The sequence below is a fragment of the Peromyscus maniculatus genome, chromosome 3 (assembly GCF_049852395.1).
Source record: "Peromyscus maniculatus bairdii isolate BWxNUB_F1_BW_parent chromosome 3, HU_Pman_BW_mat_3.1, whole genome shotgun sequence".
Lineage (NCBI taxonomy): Eukaryota > Metazoa > Chordata > Mammalia > Rodentia > Cricetidae > Peromyscus > Peromyscus maniculatus.
In genome coordinates this window covers 161,994,679-162,015,460 of record NC_134854.1, presented here as the reverse complement: position 1 = coordinate 162,015,460, position 20,782 = coordinate 161,994,679, and the positions used below count along the sequence as shown (strand labels likewise).

Sequence of the window (20,782 nt, the reverse complement as noted above, 5' to 3'; positions counted from 1 at the left end):
TCATGTGGTGATCCTGTCTCAAATATTCCTCTCACACATTCCAAGGAAAGGCTGCAGCAAGCAGTTTGAAGGAGGGGTCAGAATTCTTCGTGGCACAGAACTGCCTGAAAATGAGCCTGATGCTCAGTTTGCTCTCTTGCCTCAGAAGTCTTTAGTACCAGAAGAACACAGAAGGACAGGCTTTACACTTTGTCCTGGTCACATGGTAAATGCTCTCACAGTCTCCACCTCACACAACTGGCACATTACAGTGAATACTTAGTCTCAGCAAATGAGAGCAGACGCCAAATCATACTCCCCAAACTGGCCTGGTTTATGGACCAAAAACCCTTCACACATAAACATCAAAGCCTATTAAACCTATCTTATTTGAGATGATCTGACTAATTCACATTCAACTCAGATGCTGGAGATCCAGCTTTACTTCTCTAAAACAAAGTGTTCAGCTTGTAAGTCTTTGAAAAAAAAAGGAAGTCCCTGGTCTTGAGCCACTGGAGTATGGCTTTGAGCAATAAGGAGAATAAAGGTTTGATGAACAGGACTGAATGATACCGTAGTGAGAAAACCATGCTCTCCACCCTAGACACGCTCACCCACACAGAGGAAGCTTTTTACTTTTATGCATTTCAAGTACTGGAATAATTGAACATCAGCTTGGCAATAAGAGCCGGACGGATTGAGAGCCAAATCCAGATCTTGCCCAGGGGATTAGTGCTGACGTAAATGGTACAGTTTGGCTCAGTTTAAAAAAGAATAGAATTAAACCCAGAATGTGACCTAAATTTAAATGCATCTGAGTTTCAGGGAATGTCTTGACATTTGTGTGCAAAATCTTTCAAAAATGTTATTATATTCTAGAAATTTTCATCATTTGTCATATGTACGTGCTCATGAGTATATGCATGTGTGTGTGTGTGTGTGTGTGTGTGTGTGTGTGTGTGTGTGTGTGTGTGTGTTATAACGCAGGGTTATTCACTCTGTAGATTCAGGTTAGCCAAGAACATATTATATAGCTCAGGCTGACCTCAAGGGAGCATTAGTTCTCTTCTGTTAGCCCCCTAAAATTCTGGGATTCCAGGTGTGAGGCATTTTATCTGACTAATTTTCATCATATTAAAAAATGATTATTTGAGGGGGCATAAATTAGAACAAAGTATAATGATACATGTGTGTAAAATTCATTAAATCTATTACTTTGTATAATGACTTAAAAATAAGAATAAAATAATGATGACATTTAAAATGAAATTCAGTGTTAACACTTGGAACTATATATCTTAAGTCAAATATCAAATAATAGAATGGTATATGAAACAGCTCCCAGTTTTTGGTTGATTTATCTTAAAAACATGAAAAGTCCATAAGAAATTCTAGGTTTCAGTGATGTTATATAAAATGTGATATAGCAGCACAGAGATCTGGGAATGTGTTTGACATGGTACCTGAAAGCATGTGAGTCATACAGTCTGCAGGAGCCTCTGCTTCCACATTTTTTAAATCCCCATTTGAGGCATGAAGTATCAATCAAAACACCAAAATACACAGGAGCTGGGATTCCTGCTGCAAGAAACACAAATGATTGCATCTAAGTTTTTGGTCATGAATGGTGACGTAGAACCACTTACTTATCTTGAGCCCAGTAATCACTGCTCGGGAGACAAAAAGCCACAGTTTCTCACAGAGACCTCTTTCTATGGCTCAGGGTTTGGTCCCAAGCTCTGGACTCATACAGTAACTCTCATTAGTATACCTCCACGTACACATCTCCGATGCATTACACTCAATGTGAACACAACTTCTCCCTCAACTGACTCACCGAGTGGCCAGGGCGAGGAGCTTGGATGCCATCTTTGAGCCCCTTGCTCGCTCATTTTTAGTACATCCCAAGTCATGCAAAATCTCTACTTAGGTGTCTGTTCTCCTCTCTACTGCTGTAATGTAAAGCTTAGCAATGGTATGTGTACAGCTCACTAGTAGATAATTTGCCTAGCATACTTCAGGGCCCTGGGTTTGATTCCTAGCAACCCCACTCCCAATAAAAGCAATAGCTAAAGATTCCTTTTGCCAATTTCCTTAGCACTCTCTTACCTATTTACTGCAAATAACCACATAGATAATTGCCTAAGGTGTTTGTTCCAAGACCAAACAGTACATTTCTGGCCTCATTGAGGTCATATTCATCGCCTTATATTTTGGATCTCAGTTTTATTGAATGTCTTTTGATGCTTAAAAATAATCTGTCCTCTTGCCTAATGCCTTGAGTAGCTTTCTTTCTCTGAAACAAATTGACTTTTCTTATCTCCCTTTTCTTCTTCTTCTTTTTTTGCGAGTGGGACAGGGTTTCTCTGTGTAGCTTTGGAGCCTTTCCTAGAACTCGCTATGTAGATCGGGCTGGTCTACAACTCACATAGATCCTCCTGCCTCTGCCTCTCAAGTACTGGAATTAAAAACTTGTACCATCACCCTTCCTCCCTGCCTCTGTCTTCTTAATGCACACATACCCTTTGAGTCTCAGTTTAAGTGATTCCCTTCAGAAAGGGCCGTTCCTATGACCTAAAGTGTATTAATTCTGCTCACCAGCCTACAGTACTTGTTCCCTTTCACAAACCCTTAATGCTCTTGGAACAGCTTGTTTAATTGTGCTCTCTGCCAGAACACAAACTATGCAGGCACAGGGAGTTCCTTTCTTACTTGTGCTATAGTGTTCATCGTTGCTCAGTAACTGATTATTGAGGGCAAAATCCTTCCTAGGGAGAAAAGATAATTCTTACCAACAAATTCCAACACAAGTATTCTGGAAGGATTAAAATGAGTTCATAGCTTCATTTCTGTTTTATGCATTGTAAACAGATGGTCTATTAACAACTGTTTTGCACCATTGTTGCTGTTGTTTATGAGTCCAACATTTTTACACCTAACAAAGGAACAGTTCAAGGTATTTGAATGAATCATGGTGGGGAAAGCATGTCAAGGGCTTGGTCCATGCAGCAGGGGCATGCTTGGCAAGCAGCTATGGCAAGAAGCATAGAAAACTCCGGCTAGAAATTGACAAGTTATCAACCTCAAGGCCCCCTTCATTAGAGATATCCTCCTCCAGCTAGGTCTCACCTCCTAAAGGTACCCCAGCCTTCCAAATGGTGACACCAGCTTGGTTTCTGACACTCAAACAAATGAAACCCGCGAGAGCACATTTCATATTCAAACCACAGTGTATAGTTACACAAAATAGTGTACTCTTACTAAAGCCATCCTAATGTATTCATGATACCATCATGACACATAGGCCTTTGATAACAAACAGGAATTACTTTTAAAATATTGCCTGCTTAAAATTCCATTGAAGTTTTATAAATAGTCATGATATAATTGATTTAATTTAGAATCAATTATAGTCATTTCAGCTTCAGGCAAAACATATGGCAGAAATGAAATAATGACGTCATCTCACAGATCACTTATTATTGACAAATGATCTTTATTGTGGAGACAGTTACGGCCCTAACTTTCACCAAGAGGCCATTATCCAGTGATGGTCTACCCTAAAGTCAGCTTTCAGGACAGAATGGGCAAAATGACACACAGTGTCACCTATATAGTTCTCACCTGAAATATTTTATTGACTGTTTACAAAAACAACCAGGTAAATGCAAATGAAGAGTAGCCATAAAAACGACAGACTTGCCTAAATACAAAAAGGAAGGATTATTAGAGGCTGACAAGGGTAGCTAAATGCAGTACATGGCCCTCCACTCACTTTGGAACGAGAGTGTAGAAGGGTGTAGAAGGGCATCATTATAGTGAATTAAATTCGATTGTGTAATATATAGAAGATATAATAACACATTGGTACCAAATTTCTTGACTGTGATGATGCATTGTGGTCATACAAAATGATGACATTTGTACCTGTAGAAGAGTGCAAGCTATGGTCCTTAAACAGTGACAAGCCAGGAAGTCCATACTCATTTGAAATTGTGCATCAGTATAAACTGTAGGAGGCTCAGTTCAGAGAAAGCATTGGAAGAACCTGAGTGGATGTAGTCTAACAACCTAGTGATCTTTTTGCTATTCTATGGAGCCAGCCTTCCTGAATCCCCCAAAACTGGGAGCACAGTTTAGGCCCTTACCTTGAGCTTTGTCTCTCAGTGAGTGCAATCCTTCTTTATGAAAGAGGCCCATGTACATTGAATCCTCCATCAACAGAGTCTATCCTTATGCTTATCACAGATCCTTCCTTCTTAGGCCCTTACCCTGAGTGCTGTTCATCAGCCAATCAGCCAATAGAACTCATTCTTATTAAGTTTACAGGTGCTTTGATAGCTTGCCAGGGGATTTCAATGTAGCTGTCCCTGAAGTTTTGTTGTGATGATTGTGGAGACTTTCCCTCCAAGTTTTACTGTGCTTAAATGTGTAAGAAAAATAAACCATGAGGTCAGACGCTGGAAGTTTTGACCCAGACGCTGCTAAAGTAGTGCTGACCCAAGTTTCACTCCTCACCTTCCATGGATTATTTCCCCATTGTCTATGACACTTCTGGGGCCCCTGACAATAAACCAATATAAACACACACACATACAGACAATGTTTTAGAAAGAGAAGAAAAAAAAAAGTCCTTTTGATTATACTTACCAAGAACTCTTATTGCTAAAGTGTAGATACCCAGAGCAAAAGACTTAAGTTGTGGTTGAATGCACCTAAAATAGGAAAAGCACCATTTAGAAAATATGGCCTGAGAGATTTCTCAATGGCTAAAGCACTTGCCACACAACTATGGAGGCTGAAGTTCGGAAACTAAGAACACACATAAATATTGAGTGGACTTGGTGATCTGGCTGTTAGTACAGACTGAGAAAGCAAAGGCAGGCAATCATCAGAGCGAGATGGCTAGTAGACTAACATGAGTTCTGACTAGGAGATGCTGCTTCAAGAAATAAGGTAAAAGGGCACTGAAAGAACATTTGAGGAGATTGCTAACATCAATCTAGGCCCTGCTCAAGAGTGCACACCCACACGAGTATGCACTATACACATGCAAACATGTACATGTATACACATCACACACACATAAACACCTTTTCATACAACCTTTAATCTGGTCATGATTATCTAATCATTCTTTAATTTCATTAATTTGATTTAAAAGAGTGATAAAAAATTTAAAATCCTCACATTTTAAAATATATGATCTACTAGAAATCAATGCTTAACTTTTATTTAAATAATTCTTTAAAATGTATATTCTAATTAATATACAAATATAAATATACAAAGGAATGCATATTTTAGGGTCTTGTATATAAAATTGTTTTGAGTCATTCACATAATATTCATAGATTAGAATTGATTAAAAAACATAACACCCATCATAGAAAATTCCAGTCTTAGCAGTAATGTGTAAAATATAATAGCCTATAGATCAAAATGGCCAGTTCAAAACACCATGTTATTAAACATACCTTTGAAGTATTTCACAATTGTCTATTACATACATTTGATGGAAGGTACATTTTATTTGTGTTATTAATACTGACTCCAACATCAGAAGCCCCAAATGGTGTTTAGTGTAAAACTTCAATGATGTAGGTTTTAACATTGCTCTAGATCAAGGGTTTACAAATATATTGAACTAAGAAAACTCTTTTCAGCTATAAAAACCTGAAGTGGGCTCATCTGACAGTGAAATCAGGGGCTGGGGCCAATTGTTTCAAAAAGCTATCAAGAATCATGACCCCAAAGAAGAGTATATGTTGTATTTGATGAAAAAGTTGGAGTGAAGAAGTCTCTGCACTCACCTCAGGAGTAATATATACCCAGGTATGCCACCTAGAGATAACGTATATGACGTGATGACTGAAATCACAAGGAAATACAGAAACATTTGGGGACATCCATTATCTTTCTGACACCTGCCCATCATGCCTGACCAGTTTCCTGACTTAGGGGCTGCAAGTCCGACACAAGTGCAGTTAGAAAATATCTGTAACACAGTAGAGAAAAGTCCAATTATTGAGATATATTTAATTAAATCAGAAGTTACATATTTCTTTTAAAAACCTTTTAGTATAGTATATAGGTATTACATGAGCAATGAGGAATACTTTTTGCTTATACTAACATATATTAACATATTAATATATCAACATATATTAAGGTAAAGTCTAATAGAGTATTTCACTGTTTAAATAGCGACCTACAGTCTACACATGACTGTCACTGCTATTTCATGCTTTGATTACTGTTATGATTATCTTTCTGCTCAACCTACTTCGACTCTCACCAACCACAATCTGCTTTCCACATAGTAACCAAGTGAATGTTCAAATTCTCTCACTGCCCTCAACCCTGAAATTAGGATTTATTATACATTTGTAAGAATCCCAAATCACTGTAGTGAATTATCCATTCTTATCATGTAGCTCCCAGATCTCACCCTGATCTCATTGGTCAACAATCTCCCCTATTACCCTCTGTTTTGCTTACACAAATGGCTCCTACAATGGCAAATTTACAGAACTTTTGTTCTAGAACCACCCCCTCCCCAGCTTGAACACAGCAAATTCACCCACATCTCATGGTCCTGTTACTCCCCATTCAGGAAAGTATCCTCTTGCCTGCTCAGCTTCCCTTTGTCTACTTAGAGATTTCTTTAGAGATAACTTCCATGACCTCCCCTTTTAAACCACAGCCCATCTGTCTGCTCTGGTATCCTAACTCAGTCCCTGTCACTATGTATATGGCTATTTATCTTTAAGCTTCATCTCTCTACTAGAATATAACCTCTATGAAAGCAAGATCACCCTATATTGTCATTACTACATATCCAGAGCCTAAAATTGACCTTATTTTCAGTATTTAAGAAAAAAATCATTAAATAAATGAGCAGAATTAGAAGATATGGAAGAATTTACCTTGTCTTTTAGGAAAAATAATCCTTATACATAAAAGAGAACTAAATATTGAATACGAAGATGTAATTTTTTTATCACCATGGGTTATCTGTGCAGTTTATTTATGAGAATCTCATGATATTTATTATATATTTGTATCATACATTAAAAGAGTCCTAGTTTTTCTTTTCAACTTGACAGAAGTCAGAGTTATCTGAGAAAACTATAACTGAGAAATTGCCTTCATAATATTGGGCTATAGGCAAGTCTGTAAAGCTTTTCTTAATTAGTGATTGATATGGGAGGGCCCAGTCCACTGTGGATTTTCACCCTTATGCAGGGGTTTCTGCATTGTATGAGAAAGGAGAATGTGCAAGCCACAGGGAGCAAGCTAATAAGCAGCCATCCTTTAGGGCCTCTGCTTCAGTTCCTGCTTCTAGGTTCTTGCCTTGAGTTCCTGTCCTGACTTCCTTGGATGAGGGACTGTGATGTGGAAGCATAAGTGAAATAAACCCTTTCTTCTCCAAGCCATGGTATTTTACCATAGCAATGGGAATACTAACTAAGACAGCAAGTTGTCATTTTCATCACTGAAGAGTGAATTTGCAAATAAAGAATGAAATAAAGTTGACACAATTCATATATATATATATATATTCTAATCCTGATCTTGTTTGCTGTTATATGTTCCTGTGTCTCACTATCATCTGGGGTGTCCTCAAATGTGTTGGGCTAAGCATTCATAACTAGCCAATAATTATATTTAAATATATTTGTGCTGTTCAGTTTTTATGGAAGACAGCATTTGGCCTGAAATGCCAAGATGTGATTGGGGGGGGGGGGATCTGTTAATGACTGAAGGGCATCAAGTCCTTCACAGCTAGTTTCAGTTGTGCACTGAATGCTCAGCCCCAGTTTACTTATCTCACTGCTCCTGTGCAGTGAACTAAGGAAGTAAGGCCTTTGGAAGGTCAGGGAGACAACATTTTCAGGAATTAGTGTCCATATAAGAAAAAAAAAAACACTTTAAAGTTTAAACAGTACTGGGGATTGGGTTTCCAGTTGACAGGATTTGTGGAAAAGACTAGATCGTGAGGGTTCTGAGTTAATCAATAGATTAATTCTTTGATAAATTCATAATATGGTGGTATTATTGGAGGTGGTCAAAGTGGGAGAAGGGGCTAGCTGGAGGAAGCTGTCACTGGGGAGGGCCTTGGAAAGATGTAGCCTGCCTTCTGATCCCCTTTCCCTTCCAGTTCACTGTGAGGTTGATGGTGGTCCATCACACAGTCCCCTGCAAGGTAAACTGAAGCACCATGGGCTCAGAAATAGCAAGCCTAAGGTCCATGGCTGAAGACACTGAAAAGTTACTCTTGAAAAACGCTTTCCTTTCTTTAAATGCTTCCTCTCAGGGAACTGTGAGAGTGACAAAAAGCCAACTACGACAGACACCTTGTCCTTCCTTTCTGTCTTCTGCTCTGAGGACATCTGCAAACCAGGTAGTCAGCCCTCATCTCGCACTGGACCCACTGGCTCTTTCAGCTGGACTTCATTTCTACAACTATGGAGTAAATGCTTGCAGCTCAAGCCATTTGTCTCAAACACCTGGACAGACTGAGCAAGCTTCCTACCTGTAGTTCTGACTCCATTCCCACTCTACAGCAACTCAGCAGCTCAGACCATCTACTTTGGATCAAGCAGAGCTGCTTCAAAACCATATCAACTTCCGTGGAATCAGTTCTGGGTTCCTGGATCCATATCTTCACATACAGATCTCTTAACCCCCATATTTGTGCTGTCCCTAAAACCTCCTATATCTACTCACTTTGAGATCAGGGGACACAGATCCTAAAGTAGATCTTAAAAGTGATGCAATATGTTTGGGACTTTCTTATTCTTGGCTAATAATTTTCACAATATAATGAGAGATGTAGACTAAACAATTATGAATGTGGTTATACCTGTTTCATTACTAATCCTTTCCTTAATTCTTGCAGTTTTAGATCCATAAGAGTGTTTTAAATTCCCTTTATTTATATACAAATACAAGGGTTGGGTCAGAACAAGGGATTCTGCCTGGGTGACCTCCCAAAACCCCATTGGACCAACATGGGTCTAAACAGTAGCCAGTTAACAGGCAGATACAGTAGGAGAAGTTTCTTACAATGTTCTTTCCACTCTGACTGGAGGATTGACAACCAGCAAGACAAGCTGACACATATGTGATCCCATTGTCCCCACACATGGGCTCCCATTTTGACTCTGAACATTTACATCTTGAGTTGCAATCTGAAAAGAGAGCTCGTTCATGATAAGAGACAGGTTTGGTTCTGAAAAGAAACGTAAGAGTATAAAATATTACCTCTTAGTAGGCAAGATCCTATTTTAAAAATGTCATTGCTCTTGAGTCATATAAATGCTGTGATATTGGCAACTATTTGTCTTTTGAAAATACAATTGTGTTAAAGATCTTAGCATCTAAGTGTTAAATATGAGCCAACTGTTAACTGACTCTCCCTTAAGCTATGTCTTAAAAGGTTTGCCCATTCTAGCCACATCCACTTCTTAGCTTAAAGGTCTTATATTAAAGTCTCCTGATTCCTGGGTCCTGCAATGAATTTCTGAGCTAAGATGGTTCAGTCCATGGTTACAAGACAGAAAAGTGAAATTCAAGGTATATTTATGACATTATGCATGCTATCTTTTGTAACTGTGTGGACATCAGTATGATGGATATTGCTGATAGTAATGAATGAAAGCAGCTAACAGTGAACACCCTTCTTGTATCCATTATGATTATATACCTCCTTGTATATGTATTTCAAATAATGCCCATGAATCCTTTGTCTCTATATTCTCTGATATGGAAATATAGGATATAGATATGATAGGATAAAAGGATGGATTGTTGAACCTAGTTTTAAAAAGCAACTTGTTTAAAATGTTTTACATAGCTATTGATTTTAGGTGTTGATATAAATTTAAAGTTTAAAGTTAATTTTGTTATACTGTATATATATTTCTACTCTTGTTTGAGGTATTATGTTTATGTAACTCATTTAAATTGTAATGGATAATTAAGAAATAGAGATTAATAACTAGGTTTCTATGATAGTCAAACTTAGAGTCATGTTAAGTTTTCTAGGTATACATAGATATAATTCAATTAGGTAGGTTATCTTCAAACATTTCAAAGACCTACAAAATATGGCATTTAAAATGTTTTAAAAACTTAGACTTTCTGGACAATGAGACACGTTTGCTCCTGGCAGCACTGATTTGCTTCAGAGAGAAAGATGGGGGTTGAAGACACTCCATATGGAGTTTATCTTCTTCTTGGCAAAATAGTCATTTGGGCAAGAAACTGTTCTTGCCTAGACTGCTTGACAAAATGTTGTAAGGACATTCAGGACCCATAGGAAGGTAACCACTGAGCATTGCAAGACAAGATGGTCCTTCAGGTTCCTGTTTCACAGAAGAAACTGCCAAACATTCTACAGGACACAGAGAGAAGCAACTGAGAGACTCTAGGCCAGTAGGCTGAAAAATGGATGCCCCAACATTGCAGAAGAACTTTGGGTAACTGTCCAAGCAGCCAGGTATCTCTGTCATTCTAGATTTTTGGAAGTTGCTTAAAATGCATTTCCTATTTACTTAGACAATATTATATCCTTCTGAGGTCTTTGATGTAGTTGAAGACTATATAGTCATAATTTTCCTTAGTTATCATAAAAGATAAGTTAGATATAAAACCTTAGACTCACAAATATAGGATAAATAGAATATTTTCTTTGAATTTGCCAAATACAAATAGACTAGATATTGTAACTGTAATTCTTTCTTGATAACTGTTTTGTTATATATAATTTTACTATATTAAAGTTTAAACTTTCCTCTTTTAATTAAACAGAAAGGGGGAAATGCTGTGGGATAATGCTTTTGTACATTGGTTTAATAATATGCTGATTGACCAGTAGCCAGGCATGAAGATAGGTGGGATAAGTAGACAAGGAGAATTCTGGGAAGAGGAAGGCTGAGTCAGGAGACACTAGGCCACCATCCAGGGAGCAGCACACAATGGCACACAGGTAAAGCCATGGAAAACATGGCAACATATAGATTAACAAAAATGGGCTGAGTTTAAATGTAAGAGCTAGTCAGTGGTAGGCCTGAGCTAACAGCCAGGCAGTTTTAATTAATATAAGCCTCTGTGTGTTTACTTGGGTCTGAGCGGCTGTGGACTGGGCAGAACACATGAAAACTTGCAGCTACAATTCTCCCATGTACAGAGGTCAGCGGCATCCTTCATCATCTTTGCTTACAGAGTCCCCTGTTATTCAACAAATTTACAACTCATTTAGCCACAAAAATTTATTGGAACACTCTGAAGTACTAATTTTGGGAGGATGGAAGATGTTTCTAAATATTAATGAATAATACTTATCTTCCAAGTGTTGGTTTTCTTGAACTTTTTTTCTCTTTCTCTAGTCTCTCTATAAGGCACTCACCCATTGGTGTGTTATTTTGGCTTCATGTTATGTGTAATGCCCATAGACCTTTCATAATTCAGTTTCCTCCCTTATTTCATTTTCTTTTGTGTTGATCTCTCTCACCGTGAAGAATTTTTTTATGGAGGTATTTTAGAGACTTAAATGAATAAACAATATTTTGAAATGTACACTCAGTGGAGGCCAGATCAGTTTGTTTATTTATTCCTATGATGCTAGTGTAAATATAACTCTTAGCACATAGCAGAGTTAGAAACATGGCTTATGGGACCTGAATCATCAAAGGAAAAAAATGTCTTTCCATTTGAGTCTAGGTCCTGCTATACAGTGTGGTCAAGCTTGGGTGTGGCTTGAACTCTCAGACCACCTGATTCAGCCTCTCTAGTATTAGTATTTAAAACATGTTATTATTGAAATCACATTCATCAAAAAGGTGGTATTTAGAGAAAGAAGCAGTGCTTTGGGCCCTTGCTTCTAATGTGTATCTAACCTATATGATTACAGCAGTAATTTCTTAGTTGGGGTAACAGTCCATCTACTCAGGTTGCTGTGGATTGGGCCATCTCAAAGGAACAAACAGAACAAAAGGGCATTTAACTGGGTCTCTGCAAAGTCCTCTGGGACCATTTAATCTTCTCTTCCATGAAGTGTTAATTGCTGGCTGAGATGAATGGTTTCATCTGAAGTTGTAATGACAATAATGTCTTTGAAAGACCAGCATCTGTCCCTATAGGCCCTTTGAGGTCAAGGTCACAGATGATTGGACCTCCAGTGAACCTTGATGTGATGGAGGCCACCCACTCACATGCATATCAGGAAGGTCAGGTTAGACTGGGCACTTGCTCAAACTCAAATTGTTTGTTAGTCACAAACCTAGGAGTGGACCCTTCCAGGCCTGTTGCATCTAAATTCTTGTTCTCATATCAGCATTATTCTCCTTACTAAAAAACAGATATTCCCTCAGCTGTCAGCTCAAGCTTGTCAATAAAGAACCTCTTGGGTGTCTACAATCAAAATAACCTTTCAAACAAAGCAACACAAGAAAATCTCAGGGGAAGCATTTTGCATTAAAGTTAATTATTTTACATTACCGGGGAATATGTTTACTTTGCCATCTAGGGCAGACTTTAATTGCAAACACATCTATATGAAGGATGTGTTTGACAGTAGGGTTGTGGCTTAAATTTTTAATTATAAGAAGAGTTCCAACAAACACATTTGAGTGTTTATTCCCCAATGAGACTTCTTTCAGAGAGCTGTGCTGAGAAGTGTGGTGCTTTCCTAGTGGTGCTGCCCTTCTTCGATTGCTACCACTGGCACAGCCATGCTCGAAGGTTAAATCTTTGTCACTTGTGGGGGATGTTTTAAGAGTATGGAAAGCAATTCTGAAAGAGGAGTTTCAGAATGCACCAAACAATGCCAGCATTGACTGCAATTCAGCTACAGTCTCTCAAGGTGACTCTGCTGAAGAGGCTAGTACTCAATGGTTATATTATCTTTTATTTCTTTAAAATATTTTATCTTTTATCATAAAGCATTCATAATATGAACCTCAAAAGTTTGCAGTTGTTGTCTATGTATTCACTTTGCCTTAGAAACAGCATAATGCAGAAAGAACGGTATACTTTGAGTCAAGCCTGTGTGCAAGGTCAAGATCTGCCTTTGATAGACATTAAGTTTGGGAAGCAAATTGACTTTTTAAAACTCACTTTCCTTCAAAGAAGTTTAGCAAAACTAACTTGCATTAGAGTGTAGAGGATATGCATTAGAAAATGAAACTCATGATGCTTTCTAAATTGAAAACTACAAACTATTCCACCATTCTGGTCTATAATGAATATAAAAGGTACAGCCAAAGACAGCACAAGGCTTCTACTCTCTGCAGAGTCTTCTAGCAATTCATAGTTACCATTAACACTCTTATTGTCCATTTCTGACCCCAGCGGACTCCTCAGCCTCATAATCCTGCTAGGAATACATTTCTATTTAACTTTGCATTCACTGTTTCCATTTTAAACAGGAGAAATTATAGTGTGTGCTTAGTTGCAAGCAGAAGACGTCATGTTGGTGAAGAAAATGGAGGCTAGAATGTAGAGACAAGGCAGATGATCAGAAAGAGCAAGAGGAGAGATAAAAATGTAGAGGATTAAAAATATCCTCTATAAGACTATGTGCTTGAATACTTGACTCTACCACTAGGTGGTGGTGTTTGGGGAGGCTGTGGAAGCTTTGGGAGGTGACATCTGTAGGTCACTGGGTCAGAAGGCCTTGAGGTTTGTAACACAACGTTCCTTCCTGTCTCAACTCTGTCTCCTGGTCTGATGAGATGGGAGCAAGCAGTTCCTATGCACTCACAAAGGCATGGGGCCACCTGCTGCTATTCCTTCCCCTCTATGATGGGCTGTATATGTCCCTTCAAACTGTAAGCCCAAATAAACACTACCTTTCTCAAACTGCTTCTTGTTAGGTATTTGATCACAGGCATTGAAAACAAGAAACTAGTGAATACAAGACCTGGAGAGCCTGCCTTTCTGCCTCTGTAGGGCTTCAAGCAGTCTGGTAGATTTAATCTAAATCCTCTCTGGTCCATGGTAGAGGTTCAATAACATCTGTAGATGAACAGTATAAAATAATTGAAAGGATGCAGACACTCCCTCTGGTGGAGTGATAAGAAGGACTCTTAAATGGGATAGTGAAATAGGTCTTGGAAGATTCAGCCTTGCATTAAGAAAAAAGCTAGAAACAACACAATTAAATCACCTCCCGCATACGGGATGGCATAAGAATGAGGGTAAAAACAGGAAATATAAGTTATTCATGTTCTTCAGACTCAGTGCAAGATGGACAGGTAAAGATAGCTGCCATTAGATAACTTTTTCTGCTGAACTTTGCTGTGTTTTTAGCACAGTGGAGACTAGGAGGGATGGTCTAAAGACCAACCCACTTAATTAGGAGTCCAGAGGGGAGAAAAGGCAACTGCTTGCAGCTATTTTATGGCAGGCAAGTGCTAGTCACTACCATGTATATGACATTACTTAAGACTTTCACAATCTTAAAAGACAGTTGTTACTCTATTTTTAAAACAAGAACATTATAGCCAAATTGATTCAACCCATAAATAATCACTTTACTAAGAATTCGAGTTCTGTATTCCCTTGATTGCATTGTTTCATTTGTTAGGTTAATTTTATAACATAAGATTTAGCAATTTTTATACTTCTATAAGACATTCAAATTCAAATTTGGGAGAAAATACAAAATTGGGAGACAATAACAGATTCTAAGCTTTAAGTAGTATCAGCTATTCCATTAAAAAGTTACTTTCTATAAGTTATGAGCCTTAAAATATTAATTAATCTTATTAGAAAACTCTACTGACAATTGAATTAAGCTATCCCATCTCCTCAAATGATGTTGCGAGGGAACATACCCTTGGTAGGACACAGTCAGTCCAGCCACACGAGGATTTTCACATCCCAAGGCAAACAGAGAGAGGAAGAGGAGGTAGCCAAAGACAGATGATCCCAAGTAGAGTTTTGTAGCTTCAAATACACCCAGCCTGAATTTTTTCATAACTATTCCCCCAGAGAATATTCCAAGGGCCACTGCAGGAATGTTGATGAGCCCTGAGGAATAAGAAAAACAAGAGATCTCTGAGCATCACACATGTGTCCTTAGTGATTGCAAAAACCCACCAATGGTTCTGATGTATTAAACTGTGCTTATGAAAATATTGTTACTATTATTGGTAAACATATACCAAGAGTTTGTGATGAGAATAAAGGTCATGGGTTAACAACAGCATAAATGTAGTATCAGAGCCTCACATTCTACATGACACAATATTCAACTCCATTAATACTGAATGAATTGATGAAACAATGTCTTTTCTGGTAGATGCCCAGAACTAGCATTCTCAATCAGGTGGCAGTCGAGTAGATATTAACGTTCCTTAACACCATCCATAGTATAATAGGCACAGAAAATGAAGGGAAGTTTGTTGTTTGTGTTTTGCTTTCTATTTTCTGGCTCAAACAAAATCTTGTTGATTCAGCCTCTCAGTCTCTTGTTTTGAAGCTCTCCTTACAGCTAAAGTGGCATGTGTCATCATGTGTGCATGTGCCAGGTACTCACACTATCCTTCACATTTGGTCTTTACTGCAATCTTAAGAGTATTCATATTATTATCCTCTAGAGAGAAATTTCTTCGTGATTATGATTAGCAATGATTAAGACTCAATTGAAGTGTAGGAAGGCTAAAGTCAAGTCCTCTTTCCTCCCTCACTTGGCTGTATTAGTCACATCTTCTTCAAGGTATTAGGAAATGGAATTTTAGACACAGAGTTATGCAACCTCACTAGTCGTCAAGCAAACATGATTTAAAACCAGCAGAGGGAGTGGTCCCACCAGGTGATGGAAAGTATGTACTCAGAGACCTTGGTACCTGGGTTTAGGTATCTTCATTTCAGCCACTTAGCAGCTATACAACTGCAGGCAATTTTCTAAATGTCTCTAAACCTGCCCACTGTCAACTATCCATTAAAGCCTGAGGATTCCTTACCTAAATGCTTGGGACTAATGTACTTTTGAATTTTTGACAATTTTAGAGTATACACACATGATGAGATGTCCTGGAGATGAGATCCATATTTCACCAGAAAATTTAATTTTATGTACCATATACATAGCACTATAACACAGTCTGAAGGTAATTTTATACAATATCTTTTATTCTGAATGCGCTCAATCACTCAAGGTCAGGAGTCAACTTTCCCACTTGTGGTATCATGTTGGCATTTTTTATTTCTGGTTTGGGATGTTGAACCTGAAATGGTGTTGAGGTGATGAAATGATGTTATTCATGAGTGTCTCTTAGAAAAATATCTAACACAGAAGTATTCATTTCTACCAGATTGGCAAAGATGAAATAATACATGGGAGTGGGGAGTACACCCTTCGTATTTAAGAAAGACCAGGCCTAAGATATAGGTATGTGATCCCAACTATGCAGGAGATGGATACAGGGAGGTTATGAGGCCTGAGTCAAATAGAGAAGACAGTTCAAAGGCCAACCTGGGCATTTTAGTTAGATGCTATAAATAAATGAAAGAAAGGGATTGGGGATGTTGCTCATTGGTAGAATGCTTGGCTAGCATGTTCAGGTGCCTGTATTCAACCCCTACACATCACAAAGTAAATGCAAATAAATAAAGATATCATTACTACTCTATACTTTCTTTTATTTTATAATTTATATACTTAATCTTTTAACTAATCTTCATGGAATTAAAGGAAATAACCTTTCTGGCTTACTCTTATATTACCTTGTTTTTTTTAAAAATGTATCTACCATATATCTATAGATGAAAGGTTATTTAATCCATCTTTTTTATTTGACTATAAGCTGTAAGTCTTAATATTATAATTGACACATTAGAAACCAGCCCAGCCTGGCTAAGGACATAGCTCCAGGATAGAGTCTAGGTTAGAAATGGGCTCATCTTCACAAGGTTATGACTGTGAACTTACTAAAATGGAATAGAGGAGATGCTACCTTTGCTCTCCAGCTTAAGTGAGATTTGTGGAGTGTGGCAAGTGAAGGAGATGGAAGTATCCTGAGACTTTGAAGGGGCAACAATCAGCTAAAAGACGTGTGATTGACACTTTAAAAATGAAGAACATGCTAGGAAGTACATAACAGATCTGGATACTTGTGCTTCAAATTCATTCATGCTAACAGTTTCTCCTAATTAAAAATAAAGTCTAAGTGTGAAGACAGAATTCTTTCTCTCTCTCTCTCTCTCTCTCTCTCTCTCTCTCTCTCTCTCTCTCTCTCTCTCTCTCTCTCTCTCTCTCTCTCTCGTGTGTGTGTGTGTGTGACCTTCTATTCTCCATCTTAGAAGTCAGCAGCTTTACTAGGGATTCTGTGTCTATTCTGTTAGTCCTCGTGGTAATGTGAATGAGAAGTTTTACTCATAGACTCAGATGTTTGAATATTTGGTCTCCATTTGGTGGAGCTGTTTGGAGAAGTGACAAGGAAGTGCAGCCTTGCTGAAGGAAGTACTTGACTGGAAGAAGGCTTTGAGAGTTTAAAGCCTCTTTCCACCTTCAGTTCACTCTCTCTTTTATGTTTATGTTTGAAGATGTAAGATGAGGAGCTATTGACTATTGATGGGTGCTAGGGGAAGGACTGTCGGTTTTCTTAAAAATGTGGCTACTTGTGGTAGACCATGCTTCAGTGGATGGTCCCATATCTATAACTATATGGGCAGCAAAAATTGTACTCAGTGGGATATATATTAACACACACACACACACACACACACACACACACACACACACACACACAACATCTATCTATCTATCTATCTATCTATCTATCCATCCATCCATCATCTATCTATCTATCCATCCATCCATCTATCTATCATCTATCTATCTATCTATCTATCTATCTATCTATCTATCTATCTATCATACATACACACACACACACACACACACACACACACACTCACTATCCAGTAAATATATTGAATATTGAATATGGGGACTAGCTTCAGGCAGGAATGAGGGTGTCTATTATCAAAATAAAGTGCATGCATGCATGAAAGTCTCAAGGGCTTCTGATAACATCATGGCCAGCAGAGTAACAATCTGCAGTGGGGGAGGGGGAATAAGGTAGTTCAGTTCTTCAGTTCAACACAACTAAGTAGCTGGTATTGGTTCAAACTAAAAGAGTCCTACTCCAGGTAGTTTACTTTAGGCATATTTAAGCACAGCACAATTTGCTGAAAAGTTTCCTGTTGATAATTAACTCAATCTCATGTATACAACAAAGCTTAAGACATAACTACATTGAAACTCTTTGTAATGTATGTGTGACATCTTCCATAAAGATGAGTTCTATACAGGCGGATCTCTGTGAGTTCGAGGCCAGCCTGGGCTACCAAGTGAGTTCCAGGAAAGGCACAAAGCTACACAGAGAAACCCTGTCTCGAAAAACCAAAAAAAAAAAAAAAAAAAAAAAAAAAAAAAAAAAAAAAAAAAGATGAGTTCTATAGATTAACTGAGAAAAACAAGCTCCAGATAAGTCTGAGGGAGGATCTGTTGTGGTCTTGGCCATACAGATAGTGCAAAGGTCATCAGGTTGTTAGCCACTTCTGCTCCTAGCCTTCGGGGCAGATAATAGGTTATATATCTACCTTTGAAGGGACAACCCTGTGTGTTTAAGGTTCCTTGTTCCTCTAGTACTTATCTGTGAGAACAAGAACCTCTGTGCCTCCCATAAAAAACTAGTAAAAATTTGTTTAAAAATATCCCAGGGATCTCCCACAGGTTTCAGACCTTCTGCAGCGCCTCTACCCACTGAGCCATCTCTCCAGCCCAATTTTCTATTATGAACATCTCATTCATGACTCCAGTATGGGAGAGATCAACTGTCCAGATGCAGTGTTGTATGATACTGAATAATGAGGAACAAGCACATCTTCAAAGACATGGGCCTTCATGCAAATTCCTGGGAAAAGGTTTTGGGTTTGTTTGTTCATTTTTATCTCTTTATTCTGATTGAAACTTGTCTTTCATATTATATAAAAACTTTATTAGAAATGGATTTATCTAATAAGTGAAAACTGAAGCAACTAAATATTAATGTTATAAGTATTAGGAAAACATTTCAGTGATTTGGAGGCTTAATGTACAGTTTTAAAAACAGAATCAAAATAACACAAGAAAGAAAATGACTAAAAGTTGGGCTTAATTAAAATGATGCTCATGACCATTATCAAAATTAAAAGGTCTTACTTATCAAGTCAGGTAGGAAGGAACAAGGAGTAGAGGGAGGGGAAAATATATTCAGATTATATTGTCTGAGAAAAAAATCTATGTTTAATAAAAGGGAAAAATTTAAAAAGCCAGGTAAAGTGTATGAGAAATACTTACAACACACACACACATTTAATGAAGAATTTGTATCAAGGAAAATATACAGTAGCCAGAACTTACCAAGTGAAAGATTGCCAATCAAATAAATAAATAACATGGGCAAGTGACTCAAACAAGTTAGTAGAAGGGAATATTGAAGTGACTAATGAGCCTATGCAGATATACTCAACATAAATGGTCATAGGGTAAATGATGTCACAATGAAAAAGGCTGACAACATCAAGGTCTGGTAAAAATGTGGGATGATTAGCATGCATTCACATATTCAGTGCATGTTTAAATGTGCTCAGCCATGATGTTTCTTAGCAATATCTACTCTATCACAGATTGCCTATGATCTAGTATTTACATACCATGTGCTAATCAAAGAAAATGAATATACCCATAGAATGACCATGGCTGTGTGATCTACAGTAGCCAAAAGAATAAAACTATCAAAAGGACCATCAGCACTAACGTGACTAAATATAAGTAATTCATGGTACACTGATATCACAGACTAGTCCATGGTAGTGAAAAAGAGCCAAACATGGGTATTCAGAACTGTGAATGAATCTGAACATCAATTGTTCAAATTCTATGAGGCTCAAGAACAGGTAAGGCTGGCTTATGATGATTGAGTCTAGAACAATTCTAGCCATTAGGGAAAGTATGTGTTGAAAATAATCTTCTTGGGTAATAGGATGCTCTAGATGTTGGCTACTTTACACACACACACACATGAACACACACACACACATATACATAATCCATTCAGTTAAGCTATATAAGAAACATCTTCAGACTTAACTGATGAGTTTAAATTATATCTTGACATATAAAACTACATATAAGATGAAAAAGAATATCTCAAATTTCCATTGCTTATGTATTTGTTCTCCTTAAACTCAGTTTACAACACTGATAGATATGGAAGAAGTTCTGAGGGAAATTTCTAAAATATTTCTTATGCTCAACCAGTCAATGATACAAGTGAGCTTTTGAATCAATTAATATTGGAAATGAAAATTTTCAGTTATCTAATCTTGAAACTGCTAGAATGTTGGAGAATAGACCAAACAATCCAGTTACTTTAACATCTAAGTGCCCATATTTAGAATTTGTTATAGGAAAATTATATCTTTTAAGATATACTCAGATTTTTTTCTTCTCTTTTCAGGGGTAGATATATGGAGTGATTTTTAAAATTTTCTGTGAAGAGGGATTGGAGAGATGGCTCAGAAGCCCAAATCTGGTTCCCAGAATGCACATTGGTTGGCTCACAACCACCTGTAGCTTCAGCTTCAGGAGATTTGACAGCCTCTTCTGATCTACACAGACACATGCACTCATGTGCATAAATGAACACACCCACCCAACACACACATTCACCCACCCATACTCACACACCCCCATAACACATTCATACCATACAAAATATCAATAATAAAATAAATCCTT

At 37.7% G+C, this 20,782-nt stretch overlaps 1 protein-coding gene across 4 annotated transcripts in view; it reads right to left on the bottom strand.

Annotated features, from left to right (window-relative positions):
• Slco1c1 (solute carrier organic anion transporter family member 1C1) overlaps positions 1–20,782 on the bottom strand; it is a 43,244-nt gene that overhangs the window by 1,528 nt on the left and 20,934 nt on the right. For 3 of the 4 annotated variants that reach the window (XM_006976483.4, XM_015995365.3, XM_076568190.1), the window contains 5 exons: positions 14,826–15,021; positions 9,052–9,217; positions 5,793–5,977; positions 4,630–4,694; positions 1,443–1,560 (listed from right to left, as the gene is read on the bottom strand). In XM_006976483.4, coding sequence (XP_006976545.1) covers positions 1,443–1,560; positions 4,630–4,694; positions 5,793–5,977; positions 9,052–9,217; positions 14,826–15,021 — 730 coding nt within the window. Of the gene's footprint in view, positions 1–1,442; positions 1,561–2,871; positions 2,915–4,629; positions 4,695–5,792; positions 5,978–9,051; positions 9,218–14,825; positions 15,022–20,782 lie in introns of those variants that run through there. The other variant, XM_076568191.1, reaches the window with a different exon arrangement.